The sequence below is a fragment of the Ictalurus punctatus genome, chromosome 1, assembly GCF_001660625.3.
Source record: "Ictalurus punctatus breed USDA103 chromosome 1, Coco_2.0, whole genome shotgun sequence".
NCBI lineage: Eukaryota > Metazoa > Chordata > Actinopteri > Siluriformes > Ictaluridae > Ictalurus > Ictalurus punctatus.
In genome coordinates, this window is record NC_030416.2 from 5,879,068 (window position 1) to 5,892,587 (window position 13,520).

At 43.0% G+C, this 13,520-nt stretch overlaps 1 protein-coding gene and 1 long non-coding RNA gene across 3 annotated transcripts in view; one reads left to right on the forward strand and one right to left on the reverse strand.

The window, feature by feature from the left end:
* The window catches only part of LOC108268566 (uncharacterized), a 6,725-nt gene extending 6,045 nt beyond the window's left edge, over positions 1-680 (forward strand). Inside the window, exons 2-3 of the long non-coding RNA XR_001813334.3 lie at positions 17-111; positions 260-680. This is a non-coding gene — a long non-coding RNA (uncharacterized LOC108268566). The remainder of the gene's footprint in view (positions 1-16; positions 112-259) is intronic.
* dnah5l (dynein, axonemal, heavy chain 5 like) overlaps positions 1-13,520 on the reverse strand; it is a 277,853-nt gene that overhangs the window by 153,489 nt on the left and 110,844 nt on the right. For both annotated transcript variants that reach the window (XM_047154071.2, XM_047154066.2), the window contains 5 exons: positions 8,830-9,045; positions 2,999-3,145; positions 2,714-2,886; positions 1,647-1,825; positions 797-984 (listed from right to left, as the gene is read on the reverse strand). In XM_047154071.2, the coding sequence (XP_047010027.1) occupies positions 797-984; positions 1,647-1,825; positions 2,714-2,886; positions 2,999-3,145; positions 8,830-9,045 (903 nt within the window). The remainder of the gene's footprint in view (positions 1-796; positions 985-1,646; positions 1,826-2,713; positions 2,887-2,998; positions 3,146-8,829; positions 9,046-13,520) is intronic.

The window sequence follows — 13,520 nt, forward strand, 5'->3', positions numbered from 1 at the left end:
CACACATTTTTTTCAGGCTCGACAATGTTTAATGTGCTCTGCTGCTTGTTGAAAAACGGTTCTGAGAGGTTTACAGATCAAGCCAAGCACAAGCAGATCATGGGTTTCAGGGTAAGAAACAACACCGTTTGGTTGGTAAAAGAATATATGCTATATACAGCATATGTCCTGGCAAAACTACTGTATCTACTAGTAAGCCATATGTCTTCAAATGAAACATAACTGCCCCTTACTGGTCTTTTCTTTCCTGCACCCGCAGCATGCACGTGATACCGTGCGATCCCGCATGAAATCACAGGATCCCTTTTCCTTTGATGCACATTTTCAATGGCCACATTGTCGTTCATGTGACATCTTATTCTCAGCAAAGGAAAAAATGTGACCTCGAAGGGCCATAACACTGAGTGATTTGCATAAAATAACATGTCTCAGAACTTGAGAATGAGACACATCATCTGTGCCTGTAGGGGAGCTGAACCAGAGGGGCACTGAAGCTGAACCAGTAAAGACAATTTCTATGATATCTTCGTAGTTTAGAAGGATGTATTATAATTTCTAGCCCAACTGATGTAATTATTTTAAAAAAGGATTAAGGTCATAATTAATTTATATTTTGTCTTTTTACTAAACTCTTATGCCATTGCATTGATATAAATATTACCAAATGTGAGCTCTTCATACACAGCCTTAACTTTGTGTTAATGTGAACTTTATGCCTAGCTTTAAGTCTTAAGGACTTCATATTTCACATCATACATGAATTGCAACTTCCTGTGATGAAAAGATGTCTACTAACCATAGTCAAGAAGATGCCAAACTCTTTGTCCATGTCCACTACATCTCCATCGGTAAAAACAAATTGAGGTTTTTTGTTCTTCTTACATTGGAGCACAATGTAGATTTGCTGTGCTGCCACTGATAGCACAGGCAACTCAATGCGGTTAAACTCATCAAAGCAGCCCCATGCACCAGACTGGGCCAGTCCTTTTTGACAAACAGCAAACATTTGGATGATAATGTACCAAATAATGATAAGGTTACCCTTATGCAATTTACGTAGGCTTAACAAATCAGATATTATGCAACCTGGTTCGGACATGATTAATGCACACTGAGATATACTAATATGCACACTCTGCTATATTAATATTAGTATTAATATAGCAGATCTCAGTTACAGCAACCATAATTTATAGTAAGTAATAATTGACGACAGGCAGTTGAAATATTTTCAAATAATGCACACCCGTTACACCTCGGGTGTGCGTTATTTTCTAATAATTCAATGGGCCAGAGTCAATTTTCCGCTTATACCACAGTTACGACACCTCACGACACTGTTCAGATGTTTTATTTCAAAACATTTGTCAGATTTTTGTCCTTAAAACTAGTAACAGAGGCTTGAGTTTATGAAGTTATTGGGGGGGGGGGAGAGAGAGAGAGAGAGAGAGAGAGAGAGAGAGAGAGAGAGAGACACAGACAGACAGACAGACATTGAATAAATAAATATTGATACTTGTTCCCCAGCTTTTGTGTCTCATGTCTCATAATTGCACACATTGGAACATCTGTCAGCCAATCAGAATTCAACAGCACAGTGGTATAAGTCCATAATGATTATACATAATTAAAATCACATATTACACCTTTGTAAATGCGCCCCAGTCCTCGGTAGTCCATCTGATCTGAGCAGTTGAAGACCACAACATATTTGCCCAGGCAACGGCCCATATCTTTAGTAGTCTCAGTCTTTCCTGTTCCTGCTGGGCCTGCTGGTGCCCCACCCATACCCATACCTAGTGCCTGGGCCAGGGTTATGTAACATCTACAGTATACAAATCCAGAATTATTAGCAAAAACTACTTTCTAACAAAAAATCATTCACATACTTTTTTTTTTTAATAACAGCACACACACATTTTATATATATTTGCTATTATAAATGTTCATAAGTGATGTCATATATACACACATATGGCATCACTTATGAGCATTTACAATAGCAAATTAATGTCATATTTGTTAAGTTATTCGATTACAGTTAAAAGCCAATTCCTCAATGTCTGATAATGCATGAGTCAGGTGTTTGCAAGTGCAGCGTAAAGCTTTATTAAACGGCAGGCAGACAAATCCAAATAGAAGCGCAATAGCAAAAATCCAAAACAGGTGTGGGTCAGGCGATCAACAAACAGGCAAAACTAGGTGAAACCAGAATCACAAAAACACGAGGGCAAAAGCAGGATCAAAAACCATGAAACAAAGAACAATGAACAAACGGTTTGTTACAGCTCACGTGGCAAAACACTGAAACAATACTTTGCAACTAAAAAGGGAGGCAACAGAAACAGCTGTGGACAATGACGATACATAAGGGAAACAACCAATGATAATAGAGGGGCAGAGGCTGGACAGAAACCACAACCAAAACACATGTGGAAATATAAACAGAGTCAGTGTCCACCTGGAAGCGTGTGCTGTCACACGTCAGGCAGTTTACGCTCACTGAATGCTCCGGTACTCAGCACGAGGGGAAATTTGTGACACTTATCGTGACGCAATATACTTATCGTATTACACTACCTTAAAATATCCAGATGGCTTCAGTTCACCACAAGCAAAGATGTAAATCTACCATTTTAAAGCTAAATGTATCAATATAAATAAAATATGAATCTGAATTGTTTGTTGGTTTCCCCATCATCTAGCTCCTTACCTGTCAGTAAGAGGGGTTATGACTAGTCTGTCACTACAACCTAGGTACTCATTGCAATAATCAAACTCCACATCAGTGATGTTTATCAGGCATCGGTCCGTGTCATCTACAAAGTAGAAACGAGACTGCTTCTGCCACTCAAAGTCTGCTTTAGATCGGATGTTCATTTTTACCTGTAAACATGTGCCATGCAAAGTCGTCAAAGTTAAGATTATGCAAAGTCCATTCAGTATGTTAAATTATTATTAAATAATTTAGCATAAACACAATCACAGGTTTACTTACCAGCTCATCAAATATATCCTTCTGATGCACATGGATCGTTATCAGGGTTTCATATTTGATTCTCTCCATCTTTGTCAAATCATGAGTAGTCATATCAATTAGCTCATTCAAAATATCCAGAAAACTCTGATTTGTCACCTGCATGATCTGTAAAAAGAATATCGGTATGTTATTAAACAGAAACACGGTTTGATGGAGTAAGACGCGAAGTTTGAGGCTCCTGCTGATCTCAATTAGAATTCTAATTAATTAGCGCTTTTTGGTCATATAATATATTTTGACTTCTTCTATTTCGTTTCCTTATTTGCACTTTGAACTTTGTGGCACGTTAAGATGTCTGGAAAGAACACGAAAACCCGTGGTAGCATTCAGACACAACTGAGACCTAGTGTGCGCGCCGTGAGCAAGTCCCCTTCTCCCCCTGAATCCGCGTCCCCGAGCAGTGACCCTGACTTCGCCGCACTCAAGCTTGAGTTGCTGGCTTCACTGAGGAAGGACATTGCCGATATTTTTAAAAAGGAGTTTCAGGCGATGTTCAGGGATGCGCTGTCAACTATCCAGCTTGACCTGCAGGCCGTGAAAACACAGCAGGCTGGTGATAAAATCGCTACCAATGCTAACATATCAACACTGAAAGGTACTGTTGGGGAAATGGGGCACACTCTCTCCGGTTGCACCAATGACATAGTTCATATGAAGACTACTATCGAGTCTCTCACTGCGACCGTGACTCGATTAGAGAATAAATGTGAGGATTTGGAGTCGAGGTCACGGCGCAATAACGTTAGGATAGTCGGAGTTCCAGAGGGCGCCGACACCTGTACAACCGCTGCTGTAGCGGCCTTGTTAAAAGAGGTGTTTGGTCTGGACCCTTCAGCCGAAGCCCAAGCCTGGTGAACGACCACAAGCTATTGTGTGCAGATTCCTCTATCACAGTGACTGTGTTGATATTTTACGCCATGCGAGAGAGCTCCAGCAGATTAAAACGAGGGATTTGACCATCTCCGTTTTCCCTGACTACACAGCCAAGATAGCCCGGGCCCGGGATGCGTTTAACGAGGTTCGGCGTCAACTTCATGGTATTGAGGGAGCTCGCTATGGAATACTTCACCCAGCTCGGCTTCGCATTACATATAACGGTGTTCAGAAGGACTTTATTTCAGCGGAGGAAGCAGGAGACTACATTTAACTGTTGATATCGGGGTGAACTGCATCACCTATATAGTGGAGTTTTTTTCACTTTTATTCTTTTTTTACACTCGGCCTTCCAGCTCTACAGAATTCAGATTCTTATTGAAGATGTTGTCGGTGCATTACTTTGTCTAGATTTTGTGGACTCACTCCTCTTAAATTTACTTCTGTATTAATGTGCTTCTCTGTTTTCATGCTCTGACTGGGTTAGAGTTTATTTCATTTTATTAGTGTTGTTTCCTCATCTTTACATGCTACACTGTGTTATGTTATTTGTTACAAGTTTTTAAAAGGTTTCATGCAACATTTTGTCTCATGGTGTGAGGAACATCAGTTAGACCCAGTAAATTGTGCAATAGTTATAGTTCTGGAGCTCTTACAGGGACATTTCCCAGCGGGTTTGGCACCTTCTAGCCTGGGTCGGGCAAACATCTAGGACCTGTCTGTGGTCCTAGAAGGTCTATCAGGCACCCCATTTGAGCCTTTAGAGTCAGCCTCAGAGAAGCTTCTGACTCTAAAGGTAGCTCATCTGCTGACCCTGACATCTCTCAAGCAAGTAGGAGATCTACAAGCTCTCTGTTGCCTCTTTCTGTCTTGACTTTGCCCCTGGATTAGCCAAGTCTTTCCTATATCCTAGGCTGGATTATATTCCTAAAGTGCCTATGTCTGCTGTCTAGCTGGCAGTGCTGCAAGCTTTCTGCCCTCCTCCATTCCTCACACCGGAACAAGAGAAATTGCACCTATTGTGTCCAGTAAGGGCTGTCTGTACTTACGTCCACTGCTCCCGCCAGTGGCATAAGTCAGAGCAGTTGCTGGTCTGCTTTGGTGGCGACAGCAGAGGTGATGCTGTGTCAAAGCAGCGCATCTCTAATTAGATAGTGGAAGCAATCTCTATCGCTTATGAGACACGCAATCTTGCAATGCCTCTGGAAAAAAGGGTTCATTCCACTAGGGAGTCGCCTCCTTGAAGGCTTTATCCAAAGGGCTACCCTTACAGGATGTGTGTGCTGTGGCATGGTGGTCTTACGCCACACACATTGATTTGACTGAGGTATGATAATGTGGGTATACTCACTCCCACAGCATGAAGCTCATGCAATGTTGAGTTCCCCTTGAAAGGGAACGCCTGGGTTATGCATGTAACCTTTTTCCCTGAGACAGGAACAAGACTTTGCATGGCTTTGTCATACTGGGGCATGCCTGTGAACCGCACCTTCACTTCAAATAAGTGGCTGATGACGTGGTTTACAGATGCCGTTTTATAATTCTGCAACACACGAAATGCCACGTCACCTGACTAGGGCATGCCAATAAATAGGCATGATTTCACACAGACCTCAGATACTGCTCATGCATGAGGGCGCTTACATGTGTAAGCCAGACATTCTGTGTTGCAGTGAGCAGCATAAGGTGCATAATACATCATGCCATTTTAAGACTAAAAACATTGTTTTCTAATCTCTGCCAGGTGTTAAGATAACTCTGCTAGGTGTTAAATAAACGCAGTGCGTTGACAGGCTTTAAGTTCACATGCTGATCAGCGCTACATTAACGCCACACATTGCTTAATAGGCACATTAATTTGCTCATTACAAAGCTCCCTCTCTACTGTGTTTTAGGAATCTATGGCTAGTCAGATCATTGAATTGGCAAAACATCAACAATGGTGAGAAGGAACTTTATTTTACAATGCAAGGAGACAATAAATGACTGCAACTGAGACTGCACCTGACTTCTGTTGTCTGATAATCCCAGACCTGATGTCCTTCTCATTATTAAATAATGAATAATATTTATGGACAGCAGAGACAAAATTTAATCCTTACCTCACCACCGTTGGTAGTTTCCTGATTGAATGATCCGACTTGCCGTAGATTCATTAATTCAACACAGAACACATTCAAAACACCAATGATGGTGAGGTAAAACAAAATTGTAAAAGGAATTCTTTCTCTTTGCTTTGAGCAAATGAATGTGCCTATTAAGCAATGTGTGGCGTTAACTTAATGCCTGGCAGCACTTGGCATTTATTTAACACATAGTGGCCTCATCTCAAAGTTTGGCGGCAATTATAAAATGCCTTTTAAAACATATAACGGTGTAACAGTGCACATGAATAATGACCATTTGACTTTCCAAAGGATAAAGAGGAGAGAGATGAGAGCCACGACAGGGAGAGCTGACACAACACACGACTCTCACAGAAGTGGTACAATGTTGCATGTAACATTTTATTTACAATAAAACACTTTATAATGTAATACCTGCATATACCTTTATAGTGCCTCACCCCCATACATCAGTGAATCAGTTAATCAGTGGAGATGCGCTGCACCTGTGCATGCTGCTATTTAAACCCCAGGGTTTTGTTAGTTGTCGAATGGATATAACGTCTGTGCCATGTAGCAGAGGGTATCTCTGTGAGGTATTATTGGTGTATTTTGAGAGTTTGAAGCTCTTTTTTTTTATCGCAAGTTTAGAGAAGTTTTATTGAGGTTAAAGACCAGTGTTAGCCTCCTCAACCTTTATATTTATATATTTATATATATTCATATAAGCTCTAGCCCAAAACAGATGTAACCACCGTGGCTCCATTGTGTTCATGGTGGTTAATTTGGTCACTTATTTGGCGTGGAGAATATTCTCTGTTTGAGTCGATGCATGATGCTATCCCTGCATATAGCCTAGTGAGAAGTATGTCGGAGTGGAGCACATAAGCCTCTCGGTTCGTACCCTGCTGCTGACAACATTAGGCGAGGTCATGTATCACTCAGCACGTGCTCCCTTTTTGCCCCAGACTGCATTTGTCTCCTTTATTTTAATTTTTTTATCCTTAAATAGTGGGTGTGGCTCTGTGTCATTTCCATCTGTACCGGGCCATCCCCATAACAGTATGTCCCAGCCAGAACATGAGACTGCGAATCTGGAGCAGATAGGGGAGATCCAGGCCCTTCGGCAGCCCCAAGCCACCTCAACTATAGGCATCGCCCAGGCAGTTAGCCCTCTACCCAGGCCCTCTGTGCCTACTCCCTGTGCATTCATGGAAACATGCCTGCCACCCCGACAGCCTTATGCAGGGCAGCTGGGAGGGTGCAACCTCTTTATTTTACAGTGCTCCCTTGCCTTTGAGATGCAGTCCTCCCATTTTCCCTCAGAGAAGGCTAAGATAGCCTATATGATTGTCCTATTGTCCAGTTTGGCTCTGCCCTGGACCACCGCAGTTTGCCAGCATTGTCTGGCTATGGTGCACCATTGATCACCCGCCCGGTGGAGAGGACCTGCCTTCATCTCTCCTCTGGATGTGTCAGGGTGGTCACTCCATAGCAGACTACACCATCGAGTTTTGAACCATGGCGGAGAACTCAGGCGAGAATGGGCTCTCTAGGAGGCATACATACAGGGCCTTTCTGAGGAACTGAAAGATGAGGTGCTGGCTCGTGAGCCTCCCGGGGACTTGTACAGTCTTGTTATCTGCCTGGTCTCCTCCAATCCCTTGACATGGGCTAATTACCTAATGTGAGTGGAGTACTCCCATTACACCCTCTGGCACTTGTCCTTGGGCATGTCACTGTTCGAGTGCCAGTTTGGCTACCCTCCACCCATGTTTGCTGAGCAGGAGGAGGAGGTGGGGGTCCCTACAGCGGAACAAATGGTGCTCCAGTGTCGTAGGGTCTGGCAATGGGCCAGAACAACCCTGCAAGCAGCTGCCCAGAGAAGCAAACCATAGAATCACATAGTCTGAAATGAATAAATGTAGAAGGTGCATGGCTCCCACATTTTGCCCAGGCCAGGGAGTGTGTTTGGCTTCTAAAGACTTGCCGTTGTGGGTGGAATCCAAGAAACTGGCGCCCTGATACATCGGCCTGTTTAAGATCCTGCGAAGGATAAATCCTCTGGCGTACCGGTTAGAGCTCCCCTGATCCATGAAGATCAGCCCAATGTTCCATGTTTCCAGGCTTAAGTCCTCTGTCGTTCCTATATAACCGCATTCATTCCAGTTAATTTGGGCCACATATTCGGCACAGAGATCATCCTCTGATCATCCTCTGTTTCGCTGAGAATGACTCAGAGTGTGAGCTGGTGCATGGTGGTGGCTCACCACTTCTTTTAGCACGGTCGCAGTTTAATTGCCCTGCAGATTCACGCCCCGCTTCTGACAACGTTAGGCGAGGCCGCGTTTCACTCAACACACACTCCCTTTTTGACCCAGATCCTCATTTGTCTCTTTTATTTTCGCTTTTCCCATCCTTAAATATTGGGGTTGGCTCGGTACCATTTCCATCGTTGAACCGGGCTATCCCCATAACATATGGTCCAACATTATGTAACGACTTTGTATGTTAGCCAAGATTCAAAACATCGTGGCATTCTGAAATTTATAGCGAACACCTGGTTTGTTTGTGCACTTTTTGTTTGACTATTTTCTAAAATGGAATTACTTGTTACTTATTTATGCAGACTATGGAGATCCAGTTCTAATATAGAATCTTGCCATGAATAAGGCACTTTCCTATTTTTCAATTTAATTGATAGATGTGACACCAGAAACTAAGAAAGGAAATATATTTTTGTCTACATTTATTTTTAAAAACAATTTACACATTTGACACCAAATAGATGAATAAATATTTTTTTCAAACCTTCTTGTCAGTCTTGCTGAGGCTGAGGGCCTTCTCTGCATCTCTAGTCCAGATTAGCTGTATGCCCAGCAGGCCTACCTGAGCAGGGAACACTGACTGAAACTCAATGAGCTTCAGCCCTGGGTCACTTACAGCCATGTAAGCCTTTCTGATAATGCTGTGTATAGTCTTCCTAACCTCATCCAATAACAGCCCCAACCAGGTTTCCACATTTCCCTAAAAACATAGCAGCAACAAAAATTGGCACAGTATCACATCTTTAAAGCAGATTATTATTTGAAGTGTGCTAGTTCAACTACATTACAAGGTGGAACTGTTATTTATAAGCTGTTCACTGAATGATATCTTAGCAAATATAAATATCTTCAATATAGGTCAATTCAACTAATACTGTACATTAGCTGTAATGAGTAAAACTATTTAGAAAAAGGCTTATTAATGCAGTATTTGTTTAGAAACAAGCAAAAAATATTTTTTTATTTGATTGTTTCTAAACAAATACTGTATAAGATTATTAAGCCTTTTTCTAAATAGTTTCACTCATTCCAAACTTGAAATTAGTAAACGTGTCTAGAAATAGAAATGCTTTAATATTTGTTACCTTATTCTCATTAATTTGCCACATGGGTTTTTGTTTTGGTTCATGAACCACATGACACATGTGGCAAATTAAATACAGGTATTGTCATTGGTTGTCTCCTTGTGTTTCTTGAGTATTCTTGTCTATTTTCAGTTTGTGCCTTGACTATTTTTACACTTATACCCTCACGTTTCTTTGCTGTGAGTGAAGTACAGTGGGGGAAATAAGCATTGAATGTGTCAACATTTTTTCAGTAAGTATATTTCCACTGAGGCTATTCACATGAAATTTTCACCAGACATCAATCAGTATTAACTCAAGAAACCCGGAAATATAAAGAATTCACAACATTAAAGTCCATAAATAAAGTTATGTGTAATAAAGTGAAATGACACTCAGTTTCCCAGGAGGCACCGCGGACTACAAACATGGCTGCTGAGAACTACACTTCCCACACACACATGCACTCGCCCACCCCGGAGTTCTAATCGCACACACCTGCATCCAATCACACACATACTCTCACCACAGCACTTAAGAGACTTTGAAAGCAAGCAGACTTTGTGAAGTAAACGTTCAGTAGACTTGCTCTCTGCTGTTATCCAAGCCATTCATTGTGAGTTTTGATTAAGTGACCTTGACCAGTGTTTCCGTCCCTGACCTCGATTTCTGCCTAACCTCGTTTTGTTTGTTTGCCTGATCGCCTGACCCCTGCCCGTTTCACAACCAGGAACTTTGTCTTTCCAATTGGATTATTCTGCTTTGATTTTGTTACTCGCAACTGCTTCTGTCTCCACCTACGGTACATGACAGTTACGAATTACAGGACTCCTACCCCCAACCGTTTGGTGGACCAACAACTGGCTGATGGCCTGAATGTGTTCTACTGTAAATTTGAAAGGTCCAATCTCACACCCCACACCCGCTCTGACCTTCACTTCACACAAACGCCAATACCTCCTGCAATCCTCCTCCTCCCCCTCCTGATATTCAAACTGCACTTAAGGTCTGTGAAGAAGAGGTGTGCCATGTCTTTCAGAAACAAAATACTAGGAAAGCTTCAGGCCCAGATGGCATTTCACACACATCTCAGTGCTAACCAGCTGGCCCCCTGTGCTAACCAGTTGGCCCCATCTTTACAAAGATCTTCAATAGATCACTGGAGCAGTGTGAAATCCCATGATGCTTCAAACATTCAATCATCATTCCTGTCCCAAAGAAAGCAAAAATCACAGGACTAAATGACTACAGACCTTTTGCGCTGATGTCTGTGGTCATGAAATCATTTGAGAGCCTGGTGATGGTCCACCTGAAGGTCTTCACTGGACACTTTCTAGATCCCCTTCAATTTGCTTTTTGATCAAACAGATCTGTGGTGGATGCAATCAACATTGCATCACTGCAACATCTGGACAGACCAGGGACATATGCAAGGATCCTTTTTGTGGACTTTAGTGGACACCATCCTCCCAGCTATACTGCAGACTAAACTACACCAGCTCTCTGTTTCCACATCTATCTGTCAGTGGATTACCAGCTTTCTGATGGACAGGCAGCAGCTTGTGAGACAGGGGAAATTCACTTCTAGCAACTGTACAATCAGCGCTGCTGAGCCCCACGATGTGTGTGCTCCCCACTACTCTATTCCCTCTACACCAAGCTCTCTGTCAATCTCCTGAAGTTTGCAGATCATCCAAGATGACGATGAGTCTGCATACAGAAGGGAGGTTAAACAGCTGGCTGTCTGGTGCAGTCAAAGCAACCTTGAGCTGAACATGCTCAAAACAGTGGAGATTATTGTGAAGGAACACCCCAACACTGACCCCCCTCACTATTCTAAAAAGCACTGTGGGAACAGTGGAGTCATTCAGGTTCCTGGGCACTACCATCTCACAGGATCTGAAATGGGAGACCCACATTGACTCCACTGTAAAAAAGGTCCAGCAGAGGTTGGATTTCCTTCGCCATTTGTGGAAGTTCAACTTGCCACACATGCTACTGATACACTTCTACTCAGCAGTCATTGAGTCTGTCCTCTGCACTTCAATAACTGTCTGGTTTGGATATCAGACAGATATCAGAAGACTACAAAGTACAGTTCAGACTGCTAAGAGGATTACTGGTGAATCCAGAATGAGAAAAAAGGCTGGAAAAATCACTCTGGACCCCACTCAACCTGCCCACTACCTTTCTGAACTGATGCCTTCTGGCCGTTGCTTCAGAGGCCTAAACACCAGAACCATCAGGCACAGGAATAGCTGTTTCCCTCAGGCTATCCATCTCATGAACAGTTAAAATTGCCCCATTGAGCAATAATTATGTGCAATACACAGATTAGTAATTTTATAGTTATTCAACACATTCAACATCTTCTTCCATTACATTACATTCCCTTGCACTATATGTGTCACATATTCCTCATAAAGAAGGTTAGGACAGATGCAAATGCAGATAAAACTTAAATGAGAGAGAGAGACAGGCAGACAAATCCAAAACACAAAACAATAGCGAGGTCAAGAAACTGGCAAGGCTAGAATCGAGAACGAGAAACAAGACCAAGAACCATAAAACCCGAGGAACAGGGTATAATTGCTTGGTACAGTAATACCACTAATACTTCGCAAAGACATTGTTAGAAAACAATGTCTCTTTATACTGTAGAGTGCGTGTGTGAGATTGGACGCAGGTGTGAATGATTAGAATGAATGAGTGTTCTGGGAATTGCAGTCCATGGCGGCCATGTTTGTAGTGTATATATATATATATATATATATATATATATATATATATATATATATATATATATATATATATATATATATGTATATATATATATACACATATACGAGGTCCATGGTTGTCATAGCCGGGGTGGTGCTGGGGTTGAGCTCCCATCATAAAATGCTCCCGTGGCGTGCATCTCATGTAGCCTCTGACAACCAAGTCCATCTCCTGGCCTGCTCGAGTGGCTTAGTTTCTAAGCCCAGCGGACCTGCTTTTACAGATAGACGAAGGGGCGAAGGCAGGTCACTGGCGCCTTAAAACCAGTTGCTCACAGAAGAAGGAAAACTTCAAACCTCCGCTGCCTTGTGGCTACATCCATCCTAGGCATGGAAAACACTTCAGGAGTAAACCTCGAGGTCAAATCAGGAGCCAGAGTCCAAATGTAGTCTTGTCCCGGCAACTCCTGCGATGTTGTTGGTGCTGTATCGGCTTTCATTGTTCCCTTGGGTTCACCAGCTGCGTGGAGAGAGGGAATCTGATGCATGGGCAATAGCTGATCCTCCATATCACCCTGCCCAGGCTTTTGTAGCTCAAATGGACAGGACACTCCAGCGACACCGCAAGGCGCCGACACAACATGGGAAGCGGCAGTTACCGGTTTTAAGCTCATCTGATGGGCAAAGGAAACGGGCGCCAGGGGCCGCTTCTGTCAGTGGGAGAGATCATTGTATTTCACTGGACAGCTACCGCCCGCCTTAAGCTGGGCATCCCCCAGCCAATAAGGTGCTGTCCCGCCATGGCTTGCCTGCTTCACTTGGGTGCGTGGAGCTTAGTTAATCATCTCGACAAGTAGGCCACAAATTCTGCACCAGGCAAGCAAGGAAAAAACAAGAAGACTCCAGCTGGAAGCTGGAATGAACTGGAAGCAAGCTGGAATGTCAGGACCATGTGTCCTGGTCTCACTGCTGATCTGCAGCATATCAACGATGCATGCCAGACTGCCATCATTGACAAGGATCTCTCAAGACTCAACATCGACGTGGCCTGCCTTCAGGAAACTCGACTGGCTGACAGCAGCACTATAAGAGAAGTTTGTTACACGTTCTTTTGGCAAGGGAAACCCTCGCACGAATCACGTCAGCATGGTGTTGGATTCGCTGTGAAGAACTCACTTGTCCCCTTCATCGAGCCACCGTCATCAGGCACGGAAAGAATCCTCTCCCTCCGCTTGTCTACAGACTCGGGCCCAGCCAACATCATCAGCGCATACGCCCCGACACTATGCTCAACTCCAGATGAAAAGGACCAGTTTTACGAGGCCTTACATGTAGTGATTTCCAGGATACCCAGTGTTGTAAGCCTTTATCTGCTTGGGGACTTTAATGCT